The following is a 20,007-nucleotide window of genomic DNA, read 5'->3' as shown; positions in this document are numbered from 1 at the left end:
ATATATATATATAGAGAGAGAGAGAGAGAGAGAGAGAGAGCGCACTATAAAGGACGAGATATTGGCTGAGCGGACACACCAAACAATCAGAAATGAAGCCCTGTAAAGTTCGCATCAATAGCGCAAAGATGGCCTTGAAGGCGCGTGTTTTTCCTGTGTGCAAATTGAAATACCGTTATTCCTTGGTGGCATAGTTTCTCAGAGAATAGAACCGCTCACCGGTGCACCTGTAGGGATGGTGCAGATGGCTATACGTAAAGCGATTTGTTAGAGGTGTGCTGTCCTGTGCGTAAGCTAATGAACACGTTCCTAAGCTATTCCATAATATAGTAAAATCCTCGGTCAGCAAAGTCCGCAAGGGCCGAGAAAAAAGAAAAAGCAAGTTCTTGCCTCCGTGTGACCTGTAATAGCACTTTTTGCCAAATATTAAAGCGAAGCCCTCTCCTCGGCCCTTCTCCCCGCTTTTCGATTGCTGGCGGCTGCTATATTGTGGTTTATGCAATAACTTTGGCGACATTGTGTTTGACATTGGGTGCGTGTCGGGCACCGTAACGCAATAGTGCAGAGTGATGCGACATGGTGCTACAGAAGTTCTGCGCAAGCGCAAACGAATCTCAACACGCACTTTTGTCGTCAGGTCGTCCCAGTCATCCCTCCGTTACTATTTTTGTCGCCTTCGTTGCCACCATTGTCATTCCGTGGTCGTCGTGCCGATAACGTACATCGTCACCTTCACGCCGTCGTCCCCCTACAATTGCCACTCTAGCATTGTATAACCATTGTCGTCGAGCGGCCGTGCTCACGCCGTCGTTGTCGTACGGACGTCATCATTTTTAGCATCGTAATCACAGTGTGGTCTTGCTGTCGTCTGCAAGCCGTCGTCATGATAGCAACGCCGTCATTGCAGCTTCATCGTTCCACTGTCGTCATGCCGTCGCCATCATAGGAAAAATCATTGATTCCAAAGTCATCATCCCATTGTCGCCATACCGTCGTGAGCGTAACAGTGTCGTTATGCCATTGCCGCCATGTTGTCGCCGTCGTGCCGTCGTGTTCGTGCCGTCGTCGTCCATTCCTTGTCATCATGCGCAGGATGCTATCGTCGTCACTGCAGCGTCGTCATCCCACTGTCATCATGCTGACACATTTACACCGTTGGCGTCATTACATCGTCATCGTTCTTTGCTCATTACGCTGTCGTTACCAACGGCAACATCCTGCCATGTTCGCCGTCACGTCATTGTTAGTTCGTCGTCATCATTTCGTCCTCGCCACCCAGTCATCGTTATTCCGTAGTTATCGCTCCACCGTCATCTATATGCAGCAGTAATTCCGATTTCGCCATGTCATTGTCGTCATGCCCTTGACAACAACGCATCGTTGTCATTGGCTCGTTGTTAAGCACCCGTCGTCTTGCAATCGTGGTCGTTTCGTTGTCGTCATGCGCGGGATTCGAATGATCGAGCGCAACAACCTTATGTTTGTGAGATGGTTCCCGGTTCAGATGTATCCAAACAGTTCTTGCGCTGCGTATGTTTATATGTTAGCTAACCAAGAGCACAGTCTTTGCAAACACCAGTGATAGCTTCACTTAACCCGATTCCTCCAGCGTGTGGGATGGGCATTTTTCGTGGTGCATTTATAACTACCAACGGATCTTTAGTATTGTTTTGATATGGTCCAACCCTGAGCGTAATTAACCTGTGTTTGTACCAGTCGCTATTTCTTGTAGGAATGCTCAGAGGATGAAATATGTTCGTTTTGCATACTTCCACAACTTCAAAGGAGTATGCAAGTACGTTGGACGAAAGAAGCCTGCGATGAATTTCAAAGACATTCGTAGCCCCAAGGTATCCAAAAGCACCTGGAGATACCTGAACTTCTCATAAAGTTCACACTTGTATTACTTCAGATATAGGTCCACGAAATTCTTTAAGAATGTATTGAGCACTCTATCGAAGATGTAACATTTATGTGGACACCCCAAAAACTGCAGTTCAACCAATCAGAAAGTCACTATCGATGGTGACAGCACTCATATAGCAAATGTGCCTATATTTAGCTCTATCTCGACTACATGTACAAAAATGGCAGTGGCAGGCTCTGTTCTCCATACAATAATTAACGAAACAAGGGGTACCTAAATATTTTTCTTACGGGAAGTATATAATAAAAATTCAAACAGCGCATAAACGACGGGACCAGAATGAGGAGGAGACAAACACGGCGCTGATTTTGATTGTTACCATGCAACACCAACTCGCCCAATCCGCTGCCCTTCTGGGAAGTATATACTTCAATGGCGTTATTTCTTGATTAGTAGAAAAGAGTGTTTTTTTTTGTCTTTATTTTTTTGAAAGGGGGAAAAAGAGCAACGCTTCCGTTCAGTCCGTGTCTCGCAAAGATATTAATCAAGAGCCGTGTGCACGAAATGCGTTCAAAGTTCCCGAATCAACTACACTGGCATGGATTTCCGTTAGTCGTTTGAAAGAAACTGTACTCGACGTCAAATAGCCCATTCAGCCACACGCTAATGCGATGAACAGTAAATTGGCGCACAGAAAAGCAAACACATGAATCCGCTTGCCACGTATGCGTAGAGCATCACATGACGAACGCCGAAAACTAGAAAGCCGTAAAAGTGGCAAAAGCCAAAAACCTCGGTGAATTTGTAAGGCGTGTTCCTTTGGTGCAGGAGTTTTGAGAATTTTCTCACTATGAAAGCAATTAGAGATTCCCGGAGCGCATTCCTGCCGGTGGCGCCGCCGTCGCAGCCCTCATACTGACCCGCTATCGACTGCGCATGCGCAGTACCGTGGACCAAAGCGGTAGGGGGCCCCAGCACTTGCGCCCCCTGAACCTTGGAACTCCCTGGCGTCTCCAGTGAAGGCGAAGTGCGTTTGGCTGCGAATGCGACGAAGTGAAGTTGACACACCGTCGACGCTCTACTCTGCTCAATCGGAGCCACAGAGGGGCAATATGCGAGTGTCCACCTAGCGTACATGTATGCATGTAAACTACGTCGGCGCAGAATACTACACCTACTCGACTGGACCATACTCGACTCGACCATGCTCTTCGTTATGCCGTACGTCAAATTTCAATTGATATTGCAAACTTGCTGTTTAGGAAATCAAGATTTCACTCACCGGACGGGTTGATTTGAGCGTCTATTCTCTGTGGAAAGAAAAATAAGGGTCACATTTGATGGGAGAACACTTTATGTTAGCTTCACCGCGGACAGCAGCTTCCAAGGATGGAAAACAATCTGTCGTAGCAAATTTATTCGTAGCGCTTCAGCTGCACAATTCAAACGAAGCTTTCTGTGCCTTGTGTTCCTTCGTACACGAAAGAAATCAGACTCTTCGAGTAGTACCCCACATATTCAAACTTATTCATTTTCTTTTTCTCGTAAACGCATTTGTGCATGCGCGAATTACCCATGTATATATAGTAAGCAGTAGAGGGCAGCACTTGTTTTGTGTCCGCCCTCTTTTTCTCTTGTGCTGTGTTTGCTTTCTGTGCTTTTTTATTTATATCGCGTATGCGCCAACAGCAGGTCACTTTAGGCCGTGTTATCATCCTTCAACATTGAACAACCTTGTAGACAAGCCGACAACGCTATAGTTACCTACTTCTTTAAGTTCATTGAAAAAATATATAGGGTACCCTATCGCGAAAGAACATTTCTCCTCGTTTGTCGTTTAAATCAAAACAAACCGCCAGTTTATGCACCGTGGCTCTATAATACGAATATAGCGCACCTTCGTGAATAGTGCGCTGTAGAGTACGCAATTTCCAGCGACTGCGACAAGAAGCGATGACGCAGTTACAGGTCACGCGTTTTGCACTTCATATGTCCACCTTGTTCCCACCAAGTTATAGGCGTGAGAGGTTCTTTTCTGAATTCCCTATGCAAGCGCACATTTATCCACATCGTTAAAGTGAAGCAACAAATGTATATTCAACCATACGCAGAATATGTCATTCAGTAAAATTTTTATGACTGAAGAAAATACAGCTGGCTTGGAAGCTTTTACATTTCGGGGAGGTAGTTTTTAAATATAAGTAGGAAATCATTGCAGATTTTAGTACCGTGATCAAGGAATGTCATCGTGCAAGGTCCACCAAATGGGAAAAGAAAATTGCTGATTAAGGCATCTCGAGGAAGCCAGCTCGCGGCGTGGTCATTGCGGAATATGGCTAAATGCGTATCTAGCTACTGGGAAATAGAAGGGAATTTCTCCGACGTTATTTCTGCAACATGACACGTTGTGCACCAGATTCTTCTACCACATTGAAAAGAAGTGCTTTCGAGACGTCAGCAAAGACATACTCTAAGTGCCACCAAGAGTTCACAAAACTTCATTTCCTTTTGTTCCTAATCATTTTATAGCTTATATCAGCCACATAGAAGCGTAACTATGAGACTTTAGACTACGATATGACCACAAACACACTTCTCTTCCGAATAGACGCACTGACAAAAAGACAATATCATGAAAAAAGAAATATAATTTATTTGGTCGTACTTATGATCTCTAGAGCGTGCCTGTAATCCCATTTATGGCTGTAATATTATGTCCTGTGGAACACCGTTTTGGGTTACTCGCGCTTTCTAAATGTAGTATTTAACAAAATCAGGTTGTCTTTGATAGCGCGTGGATCCAAAAACGAAATAGGAACAAGATGAACATCGCATTTGTAGGCTAAGAAAAGAAAATATTACACGGTTTAATAGATTTGACTAACTTAAAATATTTAAGAATACGAGTGATGTTCCTGGCATTTCCTTTTTCTAGAAGGAGCTATTTTGGTAGTAGTTGGGCTGATTCTCTGCATCTCAATCTAATAAATTCAAAGTGACATTCAGTTCAAGATTATGCTTTCATAAGTAATAAATTCTTTATAAGACTGATTTCGAATGTCTTCGGAAATGCAGGCAAAGAAATAAAGGGATTGATAGTCGTTTATATTAACTTGATTGCCCCCTTTGACTAAAAGAAGTACCGTTGTATTAATCATACCGGCCGGGAAAATGTCCTTTCATTAAAAAAGTAATAATATTTCTACTGTATAGTGCTCTAATCTCAGGTACAAGCATTAGTCGACAAAGCCTAATCGATCATAATCTGCACACAGCGCTGATTTCAATTCTTTTATTGTACTACGCGTTTTCTTTTTCCTCATCATTTAGTTTTCACACGAACGCTTCGATCAAAGCGGGCTTAATGATGTTCGATGCCATGTTTTGTCAAGAAAAATGATTTTCTGCCCAGCAAAAACAACGTACCGGCAATCTCGCAAATGATAAGATTACATAAAACACAACGTTTCGCTGAACGAATGCACAGTTCTGGACATTCCAGAACCACTCAATGTTCGCGTGCCCGACAACATGGCCGATTGGCCGCCATAGCATGTGCAATCCGTGTTATGGGTACTCCATTTCAAGCCCAGCACGTACAAGTAAAACGACTTACGCAAGCAGCTACCGGAAGCGCCATGGCAAGGATTACGAGAGCAACATTTTTCAGCTGAAGCGCCGTAGGCCGTAGTACGTGGTCGTCACCTGCCGAGGCAGCCATGCCTTCCTTGTTTCTCTCTTGCAGAGGTCACGAAATCGAGGCGCGTCCCAAGAGAACGACGCATCAGTATGACGTAGCACTTTCACTGCTTCTTATCGGTCGCCACGGTAAAGAACAGGCGAGTTGAAGAAACATAATGTGCCAACGCGACGAGAAAAACTAACCATCTTTCATTAATGTATGAAGCTTGAAAGCTTCGTGCAAAGAGCTTGCCAGTCGAACTTTCTTCGACTTCAGGAGTTCATTTCTAAAGCTTTCCGTGCAGTGATGTCGACTTTTGCCTGAAGCGACGAACCTTAACTGCCCTATATGGGTTCTGGCTGTCAGACATCAAGTCGCAAGTCACGTTTAAGTGGAGCGGCTCGGCAACCGTATAACCTCCTTTTTTTAAGTCACTGACGCTACAAAATTATTGCGCTTTTAGTCGGCAGGCATTGAATGCCTGACACTCTGTATGTGCCTTGAATGGAGGACGAGGGATAATGCGCTCTGCGGTAAGAGCCGTGTGCATTTCTATGCGCGACTCTTAATGAGTCCTATGGTTCACGGTGAGAAGTATAGCAGCACCCCGTGCGATGCTTACAGTCTCAAGACGTATCAATGTGAAATGTGCTACTTCTGAATGAGTTTTCTTGCGAACGTCGGTGACGCTTCTAAAGCCAACTGTAAATAAACGCCTGAGAAAACCACCGCAGCAACTGGTTCGTTTGTTAGTTTTTTTTCTTTACAGGGACGATTTTTCCGTAGAAATATTTCTGTCTCATCACGATGTGCGACGCCAGCTAGGCGTCCTCTATATCAACACACCTTTAATGACTTCCGCGAAAGCCTACGTATATATTGGAACATCGAGACAACTAATAATATCCAGAGAGTGTTTAGAAATGAGTGCCTCAGGCAGGCTTCGTAGGAACAATAAGAAATTGGTATGTTTCATCCGAGACTCATCGTCTCCTGTACCTGATAGCTTTTTTCTATAACTCCCCTGTCAGCCAAGTTCTCTTTGTCAGCTTCTGTTTTCAATATATGCCACTTTCCTCCTGATTCGTTTGAACTGGATAAAAGGAATCAGTACAGCTCCACATATGGCGTGCTTTTGTCATGCCGATGGCGTCTATCGCCTGGTGCAGTGCCGTATACACTGATCGTGCTCGATGTTCGCTTGCAGTTGAAGAGGGGAAAATGGTGGATCTGAGGAACATGTGCGAATCGGTGATAAGTGTGCCTTTATCGTATACTGAACCGTTCTTACCTGACCATCTCCTTCAATCCTACGTAGCTCAACGTTCCTTGCTCAATGCGATGCACTAGTCTCTATTTTTTTCACCTAATTTCTCGTTTCGCCCTTGGCTGTTTCTGGTGGCAATTTGTTCGATTCCCTGTAGCCGACTTTTGTTCCATTTTTTTCGTGGCCGATTCCATTTCTTCCTCTCGGTATGCTTGCCTGTTCTGGCACACTGATTCTGTGGTTCTGTCACATACTGCATCTCTGGCACTGGCCGAGACAGGCAACATATTCAGTGGCACACACACCGAATTACACATGAAGAGTGCCCCAAGTTGTCCCCTCCGCAGGGGCGTCTGCGTAAGCAGGCGTTTGGTGTGTTGCGACACCACGTACCCGAGCACACGAGGGTTGGACCCTCCCGCGTGTAGCCGTGCACGGCTTAGCCGTGTCTGGGAAAAGGGGGGTCCTGGAAGTTCAGCCGATGCTGGGTGTCTGGACCTTTAATGCCCCCCGGCGGAGGCAACACACCTCTTCGGCCTCGACTTCACATAAACGGCACCTCTAGACTGACCCACCTGGAGGAAATCGGCAGTCGCCTTTTCCTGTCTCTCTCTTCCTACAACCTTCGTCTTTCCCTTACTTTCCACATTTCCTCTCTTCTTCTCTTTTCTATTTACTTCCTTCTTTGCGGCAAGGGTTAACCCTTTGTGGCTATCCAACCTTGGGTACACCTTATTTGGTTATAGTGACGGCGTACGACTGGCGTCGTGCACACTTGCATGTAATCTCTGCCGCGTCCCCCTCGTTGGGCTCCATGGTGGGCGGTCGGCGCTTTTGCCGAATTTATTATGCATATTCATGGAAAATTCTTTTCCGCCACTTCCTGATCGCCCTCCTAAACGAGGGCGCACCGAAGTCTTTCAATTTTCGGGCAACCGAACATGTAACTTTCCCCGCTTTCACGTCGTCCACTCTGATCAATCTGCAAAGACGGTGAGAATGATCTTACCTTTTCTGATATCGAAATCTCTGACTGAAGTATTTGGACCTGGCTACAAAGCGTCGAAAATGGCAAGGGCGATCTCCTACTGGAGCTTCGGGATGAGAAACAGCATGAAAAACTACCTAAACTAGTGTCCTTTGGCGATGTTCCGGTTACAATTACCCCACACCGTAGCATGAATACCACCCGCGGCGTCGTCTCCGATGCTGATTTGCTAGAGCTATCTGAAACTGAACTCCTGGAGGGCCGGAGTGATCAGAACGTCATCAGTGTGAAACGAATTAAGATGAGGCGAGAAGGGAAAGAAATTCAGACAAAACACCTAATACTTACTTTCGGCTCTAGTGTTCTGCCCGACACCATCGAGGCCGGGTACCTCAAGATTCGTGTTAGGCCACATGTGCCAAATCCCCTGAGATGCTTCAAGTGTCGAAGGTTCGGCCACAGCTCACAGAACTGTCGAGGCCGGATGACTTGTGCCAAGTGTAGTGAAAACGAACACTCTTCTGAAACATGCCAGAAAACCCCACACTGTGTCAACTGTGATGGCGAGCGTGCCGCGTACTCGCGGTCCTGCCCGTCTTAGAAAAAAAGAAAACGAAATAGTGACCATAAAAGTAAAAGAAAATATCACTTTCAAAGAGGCACGCAGGCGGGTTTCATACCTGCCCAAGAAAAGCTTTGCCGATTTGACGCGTCACGGGGCAGCGACACAAAGGCTTCCAGCGGCTGTCCGACCCACAGTCAGTGAATCCGTAGTTACGCCATCTGCCCCCGCGGCGGTTGCAGCTAGCGCTGCTCCGTCAACCGAGGAGAAGGGACCATCGACCCCGAAGATGGGCGCAGCCGAGGCTGCCTCAACCTCCCAGGTCCCTTCCAACGCTGGCAACGGCCGGCGCAGCCAAATCCCCCAGGGAACCCCATCGACCTCCGGGCTGGTAGGCACAGGGGTCTTGCCCTCCAAGGCGGGACTCTCCCTGGTAACTTCTCGCTCGCAAGAGCACGCGTCCGGCGCCTCACAAGAGGCAATGAACACTACACCTATCCTCAAAGGGCGCCAAGCGCCTAAGGAGCGGCGAGGCTCCCTCGAACGCTCCAGAAATGGCAGAGCCCCGGTTACAGGGCCTCGAAAGAGCTCTGTAATCTAAGGCATCACTTCCGTTTCCGTACACACAACACCAATTTGCTTTTAACATGGATACACAAATTATTCAATGGAATATAAGAGGTCTTAGGAACCTCGATGATGTGCAAGAACTCATCCACAAACACAATTCAAAAGTGCTGTGTCCACAAGAAACACACCTACAACCACAACACACAAATTTTCTCCGACAGCATGTTACTTTTCGCAAAGATCGCGATGATGCAATCGCATCTTCGGGCGGTGTTGCAATTTTAATTCAAAAGAACATAGCGTGTGAACATTTACAGCTACGAACAGCCCTTGAAGCAGTGGCGGTTCGAGTTGTGTTGCTGAACAAACTAACCAATATTTGCTCGCTTTATATACCCCCCCCCCCATTACAAACTTAGCAAAGATGAATTTCAGACCTTTATAGATGAATTGCCAGAACCTTATATTGTTCTTGGCGATTTCAATGCACAAAACTACCTGTGGGGCGACCCTCGTATAGATGCGCGAGGACGACTTGTTGAGCTATTCCTTTTCTCTTCTGGTGCGTGCATCCTGAATAAGAAAGAAGCCACATATTATTGTCTTTCCAACAGAACCTTTTCTTCAATAGATCTCAGCATAGTTTCTCCTTCTATTTTGCCTGAACTTGAACGGGAAGTTACAAACAATCCTTACGGAAGCGACCACTTCCCCATCCTGCTACGAACACCTAAAGAAACCGAATATCCACCACAGGCTCCTAGGTGGAAGATTGACACAGCAGACTGGGAGAAATTCCGAAACTTAACTAGCATATCATGGGATGACATGTCCTCGTTAGGAATTGATGCTGCTGTGGAATATTTTACAGCCTTCATAATAGATGCTGCAACTAAATGTGTATCACAAGTAAATGGCTTGGCATGCAAACGGCGTGTCCCGTGGTGGAACGACGACTGTAGGATCGCCCGTAAGAAACAGAACAAAGCGTGGGGGTTGCTACGCGCCTCCACTGTTGCTACGCGCCTCCCCCACTGCGGAGAATCTTATCAATTTTAAAAAAGTAAAATCCCAAGGCAGGTGAACCTGCCGACGGGCCAGAAGAGAGAGTTGGCAGAAGTTTTTATCCGGTACCAACTCCTATACAGATGAGGCCAAAGTATGGAACAGAGTTAATAGGATAAAAGGGTGACAAACATATTCACTTCCTTTGGTAAACACACAAGGTGAAACACTGAAAGATCAGGCACACTGAATTGGGGAACACTTTGAGAGCGTGCGGAGTTCAAACCATTATTTGCAATCCTTTTTGAAATACAAACAAATAGAATAATGTAAGCCAATAATGCGAAAATCCAAACAGAATCAACCTTATAACCGGCCTTTCAGTATTGCTGAGTTGAGAGCTGCCATGAACACATGCAAAAGCTCTGCACCGGGACCTGATAGAGTCATGTACGAAATGATCAGACACTTACATACTGACACCAAACTTACACTACTCACGCTTTTCAACGCTATTTGGGCTACGAGATACCTCCCATCCACATGGAAAGAAGCGATTGTGGTCCCTGTTCTTAAGCAGGGTAAAGACCCTTCCTTGGCAGCAAGTTACCGTCTGATAGCTCTTACAAATTGTCTTTGTAAGCTTTTTGAAAAAATAGCTAACCGCAGACTTGTACATTTCCTTGAACTTAACAATATGATCGATCCCTTTCAGTGTGGCTTCAGGGAAGGGTGGTCCACAACCGACCACCTTGTGCGCATTGAGGGAAACATTCGCGACGCCTTTCTTCATAAACAATATTTCCTATCCGTGTTCCTCGATATGGAGAAGGCGTACGACACTACGTGGCGCTATGGAATCTTGAGAGACTTGTCGGGAATTGGCATCCGTGGCAATACGCTCATCCTAATAGAAAGCTATTTGTCCAACCGTACATTCCGCGGGAAAGTCGGCAATGTATCGTCGCGACCTTTTATACAGGAAACTGGTGTACCTCAAGGAGGTGTACTTAACTGCACGGTCTTCATCGTGAAAATGAATACCCTTCGTGCTTCATTACCGCGACCCATTTTTTATTCTGTTTACGTAGACGACATACAGATACGTTTCAAATCCTGCAACCTTACAGTATGTGAGAGGCAAGTACAACAGGGTTTGAACAAAGTGTCCAAATGGGCAGAAGAAAACGGATTTAACATTAACACCAGTAAACGTTCTTGCGTGCTTTTCACAAGAAAGAGAGGGCTCATTGCAGAACCCAGTATCGAAATGTATGGTCAGCGAATTCCTGTGAAGAAAGAACACAAGTTCTTAGGCATCATACTTGATTGTAAATTAACTTTTATTTCACACATAAAATACCTCAAGGCCAAATGCTTAAAAACAATGAACTTACTTAAAGTGTTATCCCACACAACATGGGGCAGCGACAGGAAATGTGTAATGAATCTTTACAAGAGCCTCATCCGATCACGGTTGGACTACGGTGCCGTGATCTATCATTCTGCAGCCCCTAGCGCGCTAAAGATGCTAGATCCGGTCCACCATCTAGGAATCCGACTGGCCACTGCTGCTTACAGAACAAGTCCCATTGAAAGTTGATATGCAGAATCAAATGAGTGGTCACTTCATCTGCAGAGAACATACATCAGCCAAACATATTTTCTGAAAGTCGGCTCAAATCCTCAACATCCCTGTTTTATTACTGTTAATGACATGACATATGCTACGCTCTTTCGCAATCGTCCCTCTGTAAGACAGCCTTTCTCGCTGCGTGTGAGGAAGCTTAGTGAAGAGATGCATGTTCCTCTCCTCGAGTTTCGCCTAATGCATCCAGCCAAGCTGCTACCTCCTTGGGAGTGGCATCTCATGCAGTGCGATATATCTTTCGTGGAAGTCACAAAGCATCCTCCAGAGATTGAAATCCAAATGCATGAACTCCAGTACAAATACGCCTGCACGTAGTTCTACACAGATGCATCGAAGTCACGCGACGGGGTGTCCTATGCAGCCGTCGGTCCATCCTTCTCGGAATACGATTTACTGCATCCGGAAACTAGTACCTTCACGGCTGAGGCCTACGCAATATTGTCGACCGTGAAGCATATAAGGAAGTCAAAACTCAAAAAACCAATTATATATACGGACTCCCTAAGTGTTGTGAAGTCTTTGATATTGTTCTGTAAGCACATAACTCCTATAATAATTGAACTCTATTCCATCCTATGTAAAGCATATGTATCTAACCAGCATGTGATTATATGCTGAGTGCCTGGACATAGGGGCATCCAGGGTAACGTTCTAGCGGACGAAACGGCTACATCAATTGCATAAGACACTGTTAATTCTACCGCTGCAGTCCCTGTCGCAGACCTGAAGCCTTTCTTAAGAAGAAAACTGCGAAACCACTGGCAACGTATGCGGGACGCAGAAGTAAATAATAAACAGCACGTGATAAAGCCACAGTTAGGTTCTTGGCCCTCCGTAACAAAATCACGGCGAACAGATGTCCTATTCTGTCGCCTCAGAATAGGACACACGTTTGGCACGCATAACTTTCTTCTCGCTGAAAATGATCCTCCAACCTGCGGTAGATGCGGGGAGAGGCTGACCGTCCTCCACGTCCTCCTGGATTGTCGGGCAGCGGAATCTAAGAGAAGGAAACATTCTTCTCTAGCATACCGGCAGCACATCCCTCTACATCCCGTGATGCTACTCGGCCCAGAACCTTTATTTGACACCGACACAGTTCTAAGTTTTCTGAAAGATGTTGTCATGCATGTTGTTAGCCCTACATGTTCGTAGCGGGTCCTCTCTTCAGAGGATGCCGCTGTGATAGTTCTCTTGTACAGCACATGCCTCTAGGCCCTTGTGTTTCAAGGGCTCTGGCGAGGCAGCAGTGCTCCAAGTAATTTTGCTATCTTATATATTTTCTATTTTGCATCATTCTCCTACGATGGATTTTAATGCTCATCATTCGTCATTGCCCTAATGCTCAGTATTCGTCATTAATCATCGCCATAATCTTATAGCACGTAGATTTTACGCACTTTACAGCGACTATTTTTAGGCCACTTTACAGCCAAGTCACATCTTCCATAAAACATCTCCAACATTACCACTTGTCATGGCGCTCTATGGCCAAACCTGGCCCTTGCGCCACAAAACACCACACATCATCATCATCATCAAGTTGTCCCTCCGCGCGCACATGCCCATTGTCTCAAGTTGTCTAAAGGGCCTAGGGAGCCTACATGCATGCCCTGTTTTAGGGCGATGACAACGCCAAAGGTTTGACCGCTGTTTACCTCCTTATTTGGTGAGCAGCCATCTTGGTGCCCCAAATGGCTAAAAGTCACTGCGCATTCCTGCTCTTTTTTTCTTCTCATGCTCGGATATACGCGTATTGGCACGCGATCTGTTAAATTTCTTTAATACGGTTTTATACCAAGGCGCACATGAAACCTGCATGCATTTTAATATATTGGTTGTCTTTTATTTTTATTTTAACACATCAAACATATCTTTTTTTTTCTATTGGATGTCGTGCGACAAGTATAAAGCAACAAGTTATAAAGCTCGGTTGCGTGCTCGTGGTAGTATTATTCAAAGAGGTTTTAAAAATATTGGGGGCGTGGCAGCCTTGGCTGTGTCTTCCTAACACAGGTGAAGCCAGAGTTCGGCTATACGTTTACGCTGAAAGAGAGCCGCGACCGCTGAAATTCGCTCACAGCTTGCTTCGGCTTGCTCACCTGTACTAAATGTTAGCCTAATTGGAAAATAAAAGCGCACGGTTTCTTGCTAAAATGTTAACTTTGGCTGCGCATTGATGTGCTGATGAGCCTTAATATTTGACATGGCGTATGCACTTCCTTCTCAAACCAGTGAGAGAAATAAGCACGTCGAACGATATCTATACGGGAAAATTAACAACTCCAAATAGCATGGGGTGGGAAGAAAGCGTTTCTTGTAATCCCCGCTATTCTTTAAAGTTCTTTCTTGGGTGCCTATAGTAAGATGGCCACCGTTTGGCTTCACTTTTGAGACGCTATCTCCACTCTCACAATTTCTTTAAACCTAGCTTCATCGTATTAACCCACGCCTAGACTGCGAATTGATATAAGCATCGTTGTTGCCTTCACTTGTAGGTAATATGTAAAGGGTGTTTTCGAACTGTGCTGTAACAATGACTGTGCTTACCATCCTGTTTAACTAATATGTAGACATGTCGCGTACTGGGCTCAGACACGCTGCATGTCTCCGTCAGCTGAGGCCCAAGTTTATTGAAAGAAAGTTAATTGGTTTCACGTCACCAAGGGTTGTGGGAAACGTGGTCTATCGGCTCGTCTTTCGTCATTTTGGGTCCCACATTTCATAATTTGTCGGGAAGTTTAACGCACCCATTTAGCTGGCTACGACAAGTACCCTTACAAAGGCAGGCACCACCGTAAAAGAGCGCTTGTGTGTGGGCTTCCTCGTGGGACCCGATATCTAGCACCGCATGTGAACAGTGGCACATACGCAAATGCCCAAGTTGTCGCATATGCGCAAATACCCAAGGAAAAGCAAGCTTCACTTAAATATTGTTTGAGGATAAGCGACGTGTGTGTGTGTGTGTGTGTGTGTGTGTGTGTGTGTGTGTGTGTGTGCGCGCGTGTGTGCGTGTGTGCGTGTGTGTGCGTGTGTGTGTGTGTGTGTGTGTGTGTGTGTGTGTGTGTGTGTGTGTGTGTGTTTGTGTGTGTGTGTGTGTGTGTGTGGTGCTCGGCGCGATAGAGGAGTTCACGCAGACAGTGGAGGACGAGGCAGACACGTAAGCTTGCCTGCGAACGACCTACGTGACGTGGGCCTGAGGTAGTCTTTGTTGTGAGGTTTGCCTGCATTCGGGACGGAAGTAAATGTCGCTCCTCTCCAAGAAAGCGGCCACTGCCTCCTGTGCCGGGTTGTGATGACGGATCTTCCGTCCGGGACGTTGGGGGCGTAGTAGCCCTGACACGTGCAATATCATCAAGGCAGGGTTTAGTTAAGGTTTATCGCGTCCAGCCACCGAGATGCCACATCTCAAGTCAGGGTGAGTTCGCGCTGCGTGAATGTAGCCGGCAAATTATCTGTTGGCTGCATACGTACCTGCAGCACAGGTTTTCAAGTGGTCACACGATGATTTATCACCGGCCATGTGTCAGCTGGTGACACGTCAACCGGCTGACACACGGCGCTACCTCACATTCTTTCCCTGACATTGAAAGTCCCGCCTTTCTTTTCAATTCAACACTCTCGCCGCTTACACACCCTGACTCGTTGCCTCACCCATCCGCCTTAGCCTCTCTCTCCCCTTTAGAACCCTACATGTATATACTGTGCCGAGGAAAGCATATGTCGCCTTGAAAAGGACAAGTCCACTTGTCGATACGTTGGCTCCCGCCATTACCTTGTTCTCATTTGCTCATCGTCATAAATAAGGGCTCTCTGTCAAAGTACAGAAAGCACTCATCCTGGGCGTTTTGGTTTTTTTTTCACGCTTTTCATACTCTGAAACACTGCCACGGAGATTAAATCCTCAGCTAGCAGGCCAGCAAAGATTACTCAGGGTAAGATTGTTCCCGAGTTTATCGTACTGACTGTAACTGTTAATCTTTATACTTTTTTAATGCGTTAGCATTCTTTGGACACTTCACGCACTTTTGGGGGTGGCTACCTGTGTATCTTTGTATGTTTTTGTTTATGTATCTAGCCGCTTTCCCGCCTAACTGGCTCACTGGGTAGTCGGTGGTCGAACGGGTACCGCATGGGTTTGCTGCGCTGAAGTAATAAGACTACAAACCAACTATATGACTAACTTCGGTCACTGAGTATGTAGCAATGTGAACAAATGTGCCACTCTTCAACGAGACTCTTTCATGCCGTGATGGAATACTGTAGACGCGGGTCTGCTTAGGTACTGCTGCTTGAAGAAACTCTATGACGTCAACAAGCATTATTGGGTATGTGCGACTCGGTATGTGTTGGTCGCCATTGAACGTACTGCATGCCAGGGCCTCTTGGTATGTGCCAGTATGTGTATGTCGCTCTTCAATAAACGTATCTGACGCCAACTTGGGTCTCTGGGTATGTGACATCGGGAATGTGCCACTCCCCGATCAGCAAAAAAAAATATCCCTTGATTGTATTCGACAGTGAGCGGAACCCAACCCACGCCGCAAGGGTTTCCCAAGGACAGCAAACCTACGCGTTATCAGGCTGCGCCCCAAATGCACTGGGTGTGCGTCACTTTTCGATGAACGCCTTTCACGAACACGCTCTAGCGAATTGCACCATGAATGCACTGGCTATGTGCCGCTCTTCGATGAACGCCTCGCAAACTTGGTTCTCCCAGTATGCGTGACAGCGCTGCAAGCGAAGGGATCATTGGAGTTTTAAAATAGGGGCCCCAGAAGGTTGGGTTCTCAAAGAGCTTCGCGGGTGCTATAGCGTTGGGACACGCAGGAGTGAAGAGCTTTAGAAAAGAACTTCGCGTTTGCGGATACCGGCATGCGCTTGCAGCGCCACAAAGAGCCAAAGAAAAGCTATTGTAAATAACAATATAGTATATACTTTATTACGGTTATTATACATTTTTTGTGCGTGCATTATTTTAACACTGTGTCATTGCTCATCTGCACATATGCTCATCGAAATCTACATCACGGCTGTTATTGTGTGTTTGTGACTGCTTACGAACTCATTGTGGTGCTATTTGCATTTGACTTTTATACTGTTATGTTCGTGGGCGTATAGGACTGTGCTGTGGATTTCTGACCGTATGAAGTGATTTCATTTGCCTACATATGTTTTACATTGCTGTTTCCGCTATGAGAAAAGAAGTAGCCATCACTATTATAAAGCGACTACGTCTCTTTCTTTTATTTTCATTTCAACAAAAAAAAAGTAGTTTTGACATTCGTGTTTCCGCGCTCAATTATGATTTAGAGGTTATTAGCAGCAAGCAATTAGTTGTGCTTAGAATTTAGTAACCAAATTGACATGCCTGCAAAAGCCATGCTAAGCCGTGGTAGGCCTACAAACCATGAAATCGTCAATCGAATTCGGAGTCAGCGACGTCTAATAAATCAATTTTCATAACACACGCTAGTTAGGAGAAAGCGACTTCACACGTTACCACGAATCGAAACCAGTTTGGTTCTAGGTAACAGACGTCGCATCGATGGCTGCCGTCATGTTCGTTGATGCATAAATATGGGGGCAGCCTTTGGGGGCTCCCGCTAAATCACTGAAATAGTGTGCCCGACGCAATTCCCAAACGTAATTTGGGTCTCGCGCATGCGCAGCGGTGTCGACGCTGCTTATTTGGGGCCCCAAACGTTCGCGGTCCCTAATCTAACGCTCTCTATTCTTCAGCGGTCGCAGGCAGCGCCGCGCCACGCGGGCACTTCTCGCCAGCGCCGCTAGATGGAGCAGCGTGTCCAGAAAGAAGCGCGAGAGAAGAGCCCGGTTGTTGCATGAGCCGTTACTCCGCGTTCGCACGCGCCAGTGCGCGACGTATTTCGGACGTCACGCGCCGGATTCATGGCGGCGGTGTTAGATGGCGCCGAGTGTTTGAGGGAAAGCAAGAAAGAAGAGTACCGTTGCAGTACACGCCTCATACATAGCTCGTTTCGACGGTGGCAATACCGCTATGCGGCTGTATTGATTCAACGCTAACGCATTGCCGTCGACGGTGATCCAGAGGTGGGTTCTGCCAAATTTTTCTTATTCATTTACAGAAGCTTCACAACGATGATGAGAGCCAGAGGCATTTCGGAGGAAAATTTTGTTCCGCGATACAGAAAACGTTGACTGTTTAAGGCTTGTAGCGCAGCTCAGAAAGAGCAAAAAAGGAAGGTGGTAGGGGTAATCAAAGAGAACGGAAAACAGAGTGAGTGCTCACTCTGTTTTCCATTCCCTTTGATTACCCCTACCTCCTTCCTTTTTTGCTCTTTCTGAGCTGCGCCACAAGCCTAAAACAGCCATGACATACCAACTCGCCCAAACGGCCACGCTTTTGACAGAAAACGTTGTCTAGTTGCACACAACTAAAGGCTTAGAAGTCACACAACTTAAACTTTGAAAGCCTGCGTATAGGAAGAAGCGATACAGAGAGATGGCGTGTGCAGAGGCAGAGGGCGGTGCCTGCTGTTTCACTGCAGCTTTGCTTTGCCCGCCTAGTTCCGCTGTTCACAAGCTTTCTTCTTTCACTTTATGTTGCTGCAACAGCAATTGTACACGGCCCCCGTCGTAACCGCTGCGGTGTCGTGGTGTCAATTGCTTGGCCTGTGTGAACCTGATTATAGGTCTCTAAAGAAACGCGACAGATGCACAGTGCGTCTGGCTGCAAAAGCGAAGCAACAAAGTGGATGCACCCTACCTATACCGGTGCAAAATTTGTTCTGCGGTGGAGCCAGGACAGCGTTCGGCTTTCCGCTGCTGGTGTGCGGCGCTGTGAGCGAAAACACTACAGGGTTCGTGCTTTGTAGCTGCGCGCAAACAACACCACAATGCATACAGTGGTCTGAGCAAAACTAGCATGGGGTGTTTGCTTTCTTTATATATATATATATATATATATATATATATATATATATATATATATATATATATATATATATATATATATATATATATATATATATATGTATATGTATATATATATGTATATGTATATATATATGTATGTGTATATATATATATATATATATATATATATATATATGTATATATATATATATATATATATATATATATATAAAATGTATATTGTAAGGCAGATAACGAACATGCGCGCTGGGTCAGCAGCAACGGCAGCATCAAGCGCGCAGCAGAAGCTCGAGCTCGGGGACTGTGCTCGGTGCATCGTAGAACCGGCGGCCGCTGCGAACCCTAATAAACCTCCTTTATAATTGGTGGAGGTGCTGGGTAACGTTCCACTCTACCATCCTGGAACTCCGTTCTCAGACGCTACCCTCCGCCATGCCGGACGCCGACCAGCAGACTCTTCCATCGCCACCCGTCCCTTGCGCTGGCACCGTTCGCCAGCGGGAGCCTCCCATCTTCAGCGGAACCGACGACAACGACGTTGCAGAGTGGCTGTCGTCTACGAACGGGTGAGCGTTCACAACAAATAGAACGACTCGGGCAAGCTGGCTTACGTCTCATTCTACCTCGCGGGCGTGGCCAGTCTCTGGTTCAGAAATCACGAAAGGGATATCCGAACGTGGTCGGCGCTCAAGACGTCCATCACAGAAGTATTTGACCGACCCGCCGTCAGGAAACTCCGAGCCGAGCAGCGTTTACGTACACGCGCACAGGACACGGGTGAGACATTCACCAGCTACATAGAAGAGGTTCTCGATTTGTGCAGGCGCGTAAACGCTGCCATGACGGAAGCGGAAAAGATCAAGCACGTCATGAAGGGAATCGACGATGACGCGTTCCAAATGCTTCTGGCCAAGGACCCGCGCACTGTTGGCGACGTCATCAGCTTGTGCCAGAGCTATGATGAATTGCGTAAGCAGCGAGCCCTGACAAGGCGACATCCCACGCCAAATGCGGCATCCCTCTGCAGCCTTACCACCGGCCCAGAACAAGCCTCCCTGATAACGCAAATCAAGGATTTCGTTCGTGAAGAAGTCGCACGACAGCTATCTCTGGTGTCCCCGCAGGGGCGTCTGCGTCAGCAGGCGTTTGGTGTGTTGCGACACCACGTACCCGAGCCCACGAGGGTTGGACCCTCCCGCGCGTAGCCGTGCGCGGCTTAGCCGTGTCCGGGGAAAAGGGGATCCTGGGGGTTGAGCCAATGCCGGGTGTTTGGACCTTTACGGCCCTTCGGCGGCGGCAACACACCCCTTTGGCCTCGGCTTCACGCAGACGGCACCCCCGGACTGACCCACCCGGGGGAATTCGGCAGTCGCCTTTTCCTGTCTCTCTCTCTTCGCACACCTTCGTCTTTCCCTTTCCCTTTTGGTCTTTCCTGTCTTCTTTTTCTTCTGATAACTTCCAACATTCCTGGCGGCGAGGGTTAACCTGGTGTGCTAT

General features: G+C 46.7%; 1 protein-coding gene across 1 annotated transcript in view; it reads right to left on the bottom strand.

Moving 5' to 3' along the window:
* The window catches only part of LOC135907638 (chymotrypsinogen A-like), a 41,765-nt gene extending 35,906 nt beyond the window's left edge, over positions 1–5,859 (bottom strand). Inside the window, exons 1-2 of the mRNA XM_065439334.2 lie at positions 5,484–5,859; positions 3,150–3,177 (exon numbers count right to left, since the gene is read on the bottom strand). Of these exons, the coding sequence (XP_065295406.1) occupies positions 3,150–3,177; positions 5,484–5,588 (133 nt within the window). The 5' untranslated portion in view covers positions 5,589–5,859. The remainder of the gene's footprint in view (positions 1–3,149; positions 3,178–5,483) is intronic.
* Positions 5,860–20,007: the final 14,148 nt, after the last annotated feature.

This window comes from Dermacentor albipictus, chromosome 10 (assembly GCF_038994185.2).
Source record: "Dermacentor albipictus isolate Rhodes 1998 colony chromosome 10, USDA_Dalb.pri_finalv2, whole genome shotgun sequence".
Classification (NCBI taxonomy): domain Eukaryota; kingdom Metazoa; phylum Arthropoda; class Arachnida; order Ixodida; family Ixodidae; genus Dermacentor; species Dermacentor albipictus.
This window is presented reverse-complemented; position numbering and strand designations above follow the sequence as displayed.